Here is a 10,305-nt window from a genome sequence, read left to right on the forward strand (position 1 = left end):
GTCATTTATCCTCTAGTATAATTTTTTTTTTTTTTTTTTTTTTTTTTTTTTTTGCAAGAAGCCTTCAGGAACACTTAATGCAGTGACCTGGAAAAGGAAAGCAGGTACAGAGAGTAGGGAAGATAATGAGAGGGGAACTTTGCTGCCCTTTAATTGCAAGTTTCTGCTGCCAGAGGGGACCTTTTTAAAATGTTTAGCCAGCATTCCCCTCCCTGTGTAGAATCCTTCATTAGTTCCCCCTGGCTCTCGGCGAAATCCAGCTGCATGATGAGACCCTGCGCCATGTTTGCTTACTCCTCTATCCCCTCGTATCTCTCCTCTCTTTGTGCCCAGAGCTCCAGCTTCCCTGAGCCATCAATCCCTGCAGCAGGCCGTGTGCCCACTCACTGATATGTCTTTGCACCCCATTGCTACTGCCTGCATCTTTCTTGCACACCTCTCCTGGCTCTCATTTATCTTTTAAGCTCAGCTCAGCCACCACTTTCCTCCAGGAAGCCCTCCTTGACTCCTCTCAAATCTGAAGTGCCACCGTCTGCCCTTTTCTGTCACACCATATTACATACTACTATGTTGTATTTGTCTATTTACCTGCCTGTCTTCCTGACCAGACTTTAAACTCTTTGAAGGCAGGGCCATCTCGTTTCTGGACTGTTCACTGTTTAAACCTCTAGGGCCAGCACAGTGCTTGGCACATGGTAAATGCTCAGTAAATATTTGTTGCTTGAGTAGATCTCAGCAGGGACCTCTGGAGAGAGAGCGGTTCTTGCCAATATGAGGCCCCCAAAATCTGGTTCAAATCCAGATGGGCTCATTTCTAAGAGGCAATTTGGTGGCAGTAGGATGAGTAGAAAGATGTTCATGCTTGAAGCCACAAGAGACAGGTTTATATTCTTGGACAGTACATTTCTTGCTAGACTGTAAGATCTTTAAAGAAAGAATTCTTGTCTTATTTAATTATTATACCCCCAGTGCCGAGCACAACCCTTGGCACAGAGGAGGAACACAGTGTTTTCTTGTGGGCATGCATGGGTGAATTGTCCCAATTCTGCCCATTACTATCCGTGTGACTGAGCTTGTTACTAGACCCCAGTCTTCTTGACTTAAAAATGGATGTACATGGAATACTATGCAGTTATAAAAAAGAACAAGATCATGTCCTTTGCAAGAACATGGATGGAACATCATCCTTAGCAAACTAACACGGGAACAGAAAACAAAATACCACATGTTCTCACTTATAAGTGGGAGCTAAATGATGAGAACACATGGACAGAAAGAGGGGGACAGGCCAGGCATGGTGGCTCATGCCTATAATCCCAGCACTTTGAGAGGCCAAGGCAGGCAGATCGCATGAGGTCAGCAGTTTGAGACCAGCCTGGCAAATGTGGTGAAACCCTGTCTCTACAAAAAATACCAAAATTAGCCAGATTGTGCCATTGCACTCCAGCCTGGGTAACAGAGCAAGACTCTGTCTCAAAACAAAACAAAACAAAAAACAAACAAAAAAAAAAAGCACAGTTAAAAGCAAAAGAAAATACTGGGGGAAAAGATAACAGTTAAAAAGAGTCTTAGACTTCAAGTCTTAAACTTGATTGCAGTCTAAAACTTAAATTGAGGTTTTAAAAACATGCACATAGAAGACAGAATTATACATCACATGATTACACAATGGGAGCACATCTATGAGGATTTATCACTTCTGTTTTCTGAAGAATGAGTGAGCAAAATGAATGTGTTAGATCTGCAGTGAGAGTAAACAAACAGACAAACAGAAGCTAATAAGGGTTAAAATATATGTAAAACATTTCACACAGTTTATCTCACACGGTAGAGGGAGATAATTATTATTCCTATTCTCATGGTCAATATTGAGATTCCATAGCCAAACATAAATTGATATCCACTATTTTATTAACAAAAGTAAGCCAACAAAGCTAGGTGTTCAGTACTTTTCACATGTTACATGGGTGTAACAATATCCACCTCTTATGAGATTGCTGTTCAAGGGACATGGGTTGTGGAATTTAGCGCCTGGCTCAAAGTTTGTGCTTATTGAATGTTTCCTCAATTGGATATTAGGAGCCAGGTTTTTAAAATGTTCCATTTGCACTCTGGAAGGAAAGACCAGGCCCTACTCAGAGAGATTATTGTGAAGTTAGCTGGTATGGTACAAGAAAAAGTAGGAGAAATGAGAGATTGAAGCTGATCGGAGCAAATTTTCATCCATTGGTTAGAACCGCCCAATGAATGGTGAGAAATTGACGTGACAGTCTTCCCCAGGAGGGGTCTTGCCTGTCCCTCCTGGGAACGCCAGCATTCCAATCCCAGCTCCGCGCCAGGCTCTAGGCTTGTGACTGCTTCACAGGGGGCCATGACAAATCTTCAAAGAAAACAGCAGAGCTGCTTGTGAAAGAGACCATGTGTCCCCCACAGTTCCCATGGAGATCCAGTTTGCTTCTGGTCAAATCCTTGCCCCGAGCCCCACACTGGGAAGAAGGGAGGGAAGAAAGAAGGGGGCATGATTGCATTTCACAAACAAAGAGGGATACGATTGATAAGAAATAGAAATGACCTTTCAATAACGTTTTGATAGGGATTAGAATGTTTCTAAATCTCACAGATTTCCCCTTCCACCCATTCTTTTTCTTTCCTCCTCTTTCTCTCTCTCATACTTACCCACCAGATAATAAGCACCAGGCACCTTTCAATGAAGGAGGAAAGGAAAGGGAGGTAGAACATGAGGGAGACCTAGATTCTGCCCTCAAGATGAATTCACATATTTAATTTTCAGACAGAGACGATGTCTCATTTAGCCAGCAGTTCCCTTGGGGGAATGAGATGTTCCTCGTAAGCAACTTTTCCCGATAACTGAAGCTTGTCCTATTAAACCTTGGAAGTTAAAAGAAAAAAAAGTTAACTGTTTGCAATGAAAGTTTTAAATAAATCCTTTCCAAGTGTGCAGGCTCTATGAGGGTGGCAGGGCGTTTCCTGCGTGCGTTCAGAGTGGGTCGTATCCCTGCCTGCTAAAGCGTTGACCTATTTAGTGCCTATGTGGCACTACTCATTCTCTCATTAAATGCTCTCTTGCCCTGCTAGGAAGGGCAGACCTGTGATTTAGGCTTAGGTCAGCTTGATTCCAAAGTGCAAACTTTTGACCACAGCTGGAACCATATAAGACCTTCCCTGGTGCCTGGGAATCCTTCAGACTCACCATCTTGAAACATGGAGCTCCTCCTGGCCCACATCTGGTGTGGAGGTTTGCCTTCTTTCGTGTTGTTGGAGGCAGTCTGCTATGTCCACCCAACTCTTCCCTTCCTCCTTGGGGAATGGAGCACCTGGAGAACCAAATTCGTTAAGGACTGGCAGCTAGAGATGCACGAGGAGTCAAGGGGCAGAAGGCTTGGTTTTGGTGTGAGAGCTGTGTGGAAGGCCACGTTTATGCTCTGAATTTCTGTTAATAATCCTGATGTTTTAACTGGGCTTCCCTGTTTCCACAAACCCAGAGACAAGGATGTGAGGGCAAGTGGTTTATTTGAGAGATGATCCCAGGCCATACCAATAGAGGAGTGGGGAAGTGAGACAGAGAGTTAAGGCAGCTGGTAATGGGTGCATCAAAGAGCAGGTGCTTGGGGGGATTGGGGTACAGTCCTAAAATGAGCATGTCTCTGGATCATGCAAACCATGAGAGAGGGGGCTGGAATATCCATCAACCAGTGCCCACCTGCAGTTGGTTAAGGTCTCCAAGTGTTCTAGCCAGCCCATGTTTCCAGCCAGAGAAAGTCCTCCAGCAGAGGATCTTAGGGGCTTGCTGTAGAAAGCTGCTACACAAACTAGCCATAATTATGGTAACTACCATAATAAAAAAGATAGCACCTGCCACTTCTTGAGATTCTACTGTGTGCCAAGTATTTTTCTGGGCACTTTACTTGCATTATATCATTAGTCCTCTCTGCCACCCAGAGAGGCAAGATGCTACAATTGTCCCCACTTTACAGATGGGGAAACTGAGGCTCTGAGTGTATCGGCAGCTTGCCCAAGTTATCACAGCCAGGGAGTGGTGGTATCAGGATTTGAACCTAGATTTGTTCTATATACTTTCCCCCTATTTTCCTCTCGGAGGAGAACATTGTATTCTGAAAGATTCAGGCTCCCGTACATCTCTCATCTGGGAAGTAGAATGTATTCCTCTGATATGGTAGTTCTCAAGTTTCACGTGTGCTTGCTTAAAATTTGCCTTCCCAACAGACACTTACCCAATCAGGACCTTGGAGAGTGAGGCCTGGGACTCTAATTTTGAAACAGGTGGTCTCCTGGTAAATTATATGCTAGTAGCTCTTTCTTCCATGGGTAGGGAAAAGGAAAAGTCATATTTTGGGAAAATGCTGCACACTTCCAGCTGGAAAAACAGTTTCTGTTAAGTGGGACATAGTGTGCTTGCAAAGTCTTGCTGTGGTCCCTCTTCCCTCGTTCTCCAGAGTCTCTGTAATTTCAGGGCTTGTCTAATCCTGCCGACTCTATTAGCAGATCCTGGATGTGCAGGCTGTCATTCTTGACATCTGAACCTCCATGCAAGGTTTAAGTGCCTGGGCATTGGAGATATTTCTCTTGGGGTTTTCTGCATGAGCAAGGCTGTGTTTCCACTGCTAATGCTGCCCTCTGAAGCCCCTGACTGGAAGGAAGAGTGTTCGGTCTCCCACTCCTGGGACAGAGGTCAAGGAGGGCTTTTCCATTACTGCAAGAGATAAGCAACAAGGGACTCTGGAGAGGAACAATGCCAAGGAGGAGAGCAGGAAACAGGCCAAGGTCGTGGGCAGCCTCACCTGCCCTGTCTTGGGTTAGCAGTGGTCTACAGGTGAAATTAAATTGCATGCCCCTGATTCAAAGTGCTACCCACGAGATAGCCACAGGGCTTCTTTGTATCCGCAAGGCACTCTCCCAGCGGGGTTTATTAGAGATGACTCATAGGTGGGGTGTTGGAAAGGAAAACAATTCTTTCTTGAAATTTCTGGAGTGGAGTCCAGCTACTCCAAGTGCAGAAACTTCTTGGTCCGACTCCCCTTTAACATCAGATTCCCCAAAGCTCAGGGCTTCCCAAACATCTGTCTGACCATGTCATGGTCCTCAGAAACCTTCAGCGGCTTCACAGCACCTGCAGATTCAAATGCAGACCCTTTGTCTTAGCTTTCGGGGTCTCCGCCACCTCCCCTTCCTCATGTCCCCACCGTTCGTGTTGTTCTCTTCACTTTAAAAGTTCTCATCACTTTAAAAGCCTCATCGACCTTTAACTTTTGACCCTTGAACTCAGCACACATGTCCTGCCCTCCAAACCTTTGTGCCGGAACTCGGCTTCACCTACCCTTGACACCTACCCGAGGACCTCCCTCATACCCCATCATTCCCCCCATCCCACTTCCCTGAAATATATTTTTATGATCTTATGACATCTGCAGTTATTTGATTTATCTGCTTATACATTTATCATCCTTCCCCATAAACAGAGAGGCTGCATTAGTCTTGTTCATTGTGTATCTCCAGTACCTGGGGCACTCCAGGCCAAGCTCACTGTTGAATAAAAGCCCAGTTTCACATTTAGCAGAGCTCTGCATAAGCGTTTTGAGACATTATGAGCTTTCCCATGGGGGCTGGGATATTTCCCATAAGTCTGAGAGTCTGAGGATCTTAGAAAAGGGAAAGACAAAGAAAGCCGGGTCACAGTAACTTGGGATTTCGATTATCCTTGTGAAGTCAAGCGTCTGTATTGGGAAGAATTAGGTGTTATCTTAGGCTTGTCTGAAAGAAGGGCGTTTTGACTCAGGCAGTCATAGCTCCCGGGAACTTTCTGCTTTACCCACACCTACACCCAAAATGATAAAGCAAAAAGTGTGCAAGTAGTGAAGGCGTCTAGCATCGTGGTTATAATGAAGGCATCTAGCATCTAGCCCCCAGTAAGGGACCTCTGTCTCTTACTGGCTATTTGACCTTAGGTAAGTTATCCAAATTTGATGAGCCTGAGTTTCTCACTCTGTAAAATGGGACTAACAATAATTGCTACCCCCTAGGGCTGTTACGAGGATTAAATGGATGATGTAAAGCACTTAGGATATTACCTGACACATCATACATGTTAGTTCTTGTTATTTTCAGCGCCTTACCTTTTTTATGTCCTTCATGACCAACAGCAATTCCAAATGTTTTTCAACCATCTTAGACTTCCTGGTGCCAAGAGCTGTGTCCTCTTTTTGTAGATTCCAAAATGTCTAAGTCAGCTTTTCCCAGTCTAACTCAGACATTTGTCTAACACTCTGTCACGATTTTATCATAATTACATATCCGCTCTACTATTTTTACTTTTTTTCTATTTATGGCCTTTTTAAACTTAAATTTATTGAAAGATGAAAATGTATCTCATTATCATAAATGAAAAATCAACATCACTTGCCATTAATATAAGGTGTGTTAGTCTGTTTTACATTGCTATAAAGGAATACCTGAGGCTGGGTAATTTATAAAGAAAAGTTTATTTGGCTCGTGGTTCTGCAGGCTGTACAAATATGGCACCAGCATCTTCTTGGCTTCTGATAAGGTCTCGTAGCAGAAGGAGAAGGGGGAGCAGGGGTGTCACATGGCGAGAGAGGTAGCAAGAGAGATAGAAGGAGGTGCCAGACTCCTTTAAACAATCAGATCTCAGGGTCTTTAATAGAGTGAGAACTCACTCATTACCATAGGGAAGGCACCAAGCCATTTGTGAAGGATCCACCCTCATGACCCAAACACCTTCCACTAGGTCCACTTCCAACTTGGAGGTCACGTTTCAACATGAGACTTGGAAGGGACAAATATTCAAACCATCTCATAAGACAACCTGGAAAAAATAAATTTTCAAATGGAAAAATCCATTGATAAAACTGCCTGTGGATACTGCTACCTGTCGAAATCTGGGACTGGACATAACACATGTTGGAGACACCTTCTCTCTGGTGCCATCAGATTGAAAGAGAATTGGAGAGGGGCTTATGTCTCACCCTGTGATTCAGCATTGTCTCATATTGCCCATGACCCTCTTTGCTCCCCTGCTGCACTCTTGGTGGTCCCAGGTCTAACTTTTTCAGAGAGGAATTCAGAGCCCCATCAGGACCATGAAAGACCAAACAAGAGAAAAACTGGGGAAATGTGCACAAATATTCCAAAACAATCAGCTAGGCTGGTGGTTCTCACCTGAGCATGCATCCAATTCACCTAGAGGGCTCGTTCAGACCCAGAGTGCTGCCTGCCACAGCCTAGCCTCCGAGTGCTGATTCAGCAGGTCTGCCGTGGGGCCCCAGAAAAGTTCCCAGGTGGTGCTTATGCTGCTGTCTGAGGACGCTACTTTCAGAACCACTGAACTAGACTAACTGGAGGAATCAATGTTGAGTCTGTGCCTGCATATTCAAACCATTATTTTAAAGAGAACTGTCAAATCAGGAAGAGAGTAGGGGGCAACTGTAAAGTTCCTACTTCTGAGTTTAGTATTTGTGTCTGTTTTCATACTAAATCTCCAAGCAGCCTGAGGGCCACCATCTGGCAAAGATGTTGGCTGCTGGAAGTTAGGCTGGTATGTGCAAAATGGTAAGAGAATCCAAGGGGATATGAATGGGACACTTATGGCATCTTCCACAGGGTGTATCTTTCCTATTGACATAAAACTCTAAAAGAGAAGGACAAAGCCAGGCTGCAGTAATTTGTGATTTTTATTATCCTTGTGAAGTCAGGCAACTCAAGGGAAAAGAGCAAGGTGTCCTCTTCGGCTCCTCTCAAAGGAAGACGTATTCATTCTAAACTCTTCCATTTTATGCCTCTAAAACTTAATGCCTGGCACCGATTTCATTATAATTAGAAGCCCTGGTTGAATGTGTCCTACAGCTTGAGGCTTTAAGAAAAATGAGCGGCCAGCTTTGGGACCACTGACCCGGGTTTTCTGTCAGGGCAAGTCAGTTAATCTCAGTTTTTCCATCTGTGAAATGGGAATGATAATGACGCCCATTTTGTGAGATTGTTACAAAGATTAAATGACATAGTATAAAATGAGTCTTCAAGTAAATGGAAGATGATGAGAAGAATTGTGATGATGATCATGGATACAGGCTGATGGGAAAAGCATGATATTTGATATTTTTTTAAAACATGAAGTCCATGTGGGCAATGCTAATAAAACAGCTGCCATCCACTATTGGACCACCCAAGACTGACCTGAGAGGGTAGGATACTAGAAGCCTGTCTCCAGAGTTAATTTCCTGGTTTGCTGAGGATATGCCTTTGCAGTAGCTGCCCCATCTCATCTCACATCTTAGTATCCACAGCGCCCAGAGCTTTCCAGACCACTGGGGGCATCCCATCTATCCACCTATCCATCTACCTACCCATCCACCATGCATCCATCCATCCACCCACCCACCCATCTATCCATTTATTTATCCATTCACTTCCCCATCTATCCATCTATCCACACATCACCCATCAATCTATCTGTTCATTCATCTCCCATCCATTCATCTATTCATCTACCTACCCATCTATCCACCCACTCATCCACCCACCTGTCCACCCACCTACCCATTTATCCATCTATTCATCCACTCATCCATCTACCATCGATCCATCTGTTCAGCCACCTATCAATCTATCCACCCATTCATCCACCCAGCCATGCATCCATCCATCTACCAATTTATGCATCCAACTACCCATCCATCCATCCGTGAATCCATTCACCCATTCATCTACTCACCCATCTATCCCCCATCCATCTACCCATCCATTCATCCACTCATCCACCCATCCACCCATCCATCCATCCATCCATCCATCCATCCATCCACCCACCCACCCACCCACCACCTGTCCACTCACTCAGCCATTCATCTATCCATCTTTCTCTCTCTTTATCTTTCTCAGGTTAAAGTGCCACAACAAATGCACCAAAGAAGCCCCACCCTGTCATCTTCTGATCATCCACCGAGGAGGTAAGTATTTAACACTTACTGCCCTAGGGGTAGGGGTGAGGTGGGGCTCCTGCAGGTCCCGCACATAGCTGTCCCACTCAGGTTGGTTCTGAATACCTCCTGATCCCCACATAGTTCCCCACATAGTTTCTTCCTCTCTAACACCATTCTTCCTGACATCTGTCTCTTTTATCCTCCCCTATGCCTGTTCTCCCTATTTCTTGCCCCTCTACTGGTTCCTCTGACACTTTAGCCCCTTTTGTCTCCCCACTTAACCCCTGCTCTCTCATCCTGCCTCCTGTCCTAACTTCTAGCCTCTTCTGTTTACCAATCCCATTGCTTTTCTTCCCACCAAAAAGAGCACTGGCTGGGTGTTTTTCGATTGTGTGTTCTCTAGATTTAATCAATTGGCCTTGCAAAAGTAGGTATGAGGAGGGGTATGTCTTGGGCCTGTTGGATTGGGCCATCTGTGTCCTGTCTCCTGGGGCCTTAGGAGTGTCTGAGCCAACCTGTCCAGGCAGGGAAGTAGCAGCCCTGCGAGAGCCACTACCAGGATTCCACTGCAAAAGCAAGACGAATCTGGCTGGAAGGAAAGGCTTTTCCCTGACTGCCAAGGACTTACTTATAAGGGACACTGTCTTGGGAACTCTTGTAGTCCAGCTTTCAAAATAATTCCCCTGATCCTTGCCCAATGAGGTGATCACCCCCAAACTCCATTATCCATATTGAAATTTATCCCTGAGGGACTTTCTGGACCTGTGCTGCCCAATACAGTAGCTACTAGCTACATTTAAGTATTTAAATTTAGATTAATTAAAATCAAAAACACAAATTTAATTAATTACTCAATCACACCAGCCACATTTCAAGGGCTTATATTGGTACAAATATAGAGCATTTTATTGATTGCAGAAAGTTCTGCTGCACACCGTAGGCCAGATCCTTGCTATTCAAAGCATTGTCCATGGACCAGCAGCATCAGGATCGCCTGGGAGCTTGTTAGAAATGCATGACTTATGAGGCCGGGCACAGTGGCTCACGCCTGTAATCCCAGCACTTTGGGAGGCCGAAGCAGGCGGATCATGAGGTCAGGAGATCAAAACCAACCTGGCCAACATGGTGAAACCCCGTCTCTGCTAAAAAAAAAAAAAAAAAAAAAAAAAAAAAAAAAATTAGCCGGGTGTAGTGACAGACACCTGTAGTCCCGGCTACTCGGGAGGCTGAGGCAGGAAAATGGCATGAACCCGGGAGGTGGAGCTTGCAGTGAGCTGAGATCATGCCACTGCACTCCAGCCTGGGCGACAGAGTGATACTCCATCTCAAAAAA

General features: G+C 44.9%; 1 protein-coding gene across 3 annotated transcripts in view; it reads left to right on the plus strand.

The window, feature by feature from the left end:
* Nucleotides 1–10,305, plus strand: part of KSR2 (kinase suppressor of ras 2) — a 516,345-nt gene that overhangs the window by 405,435 nt on the left and 100,605 nt on the right. For all 3 annotated transcript variants that reach the window (XM_017887889.1, XM_017887888.1, XM_017887887.1), the window contains one exon: nucleotides 8,932–8,999. In XM_017887889.1, coding sequence (XP_017743378.1) covers nucleotides 8,932–8,999 — 68 coding nt within the window. The remainder of the gene's footprint in view (nucleotides 1–8,931; nucleotides 9,000–10,305) is intronic.

This window comes from Rhinopithecus bieti, unplaced genomic scaffold (genome assembly GCF_001698545.2).
Source record: "Rhinopithecus bieti isolate Rb0 unplaced genomic scaffold, ASM169854v2 scaffold_17010, whole genome shotgun sequence".
Lineage (NCBI taxonomy): Eukaryota > Metazoa > Chordata > Mammalia > Primates > Cercopithecidae > Rhinopithecus > Rhinopithecus bieti.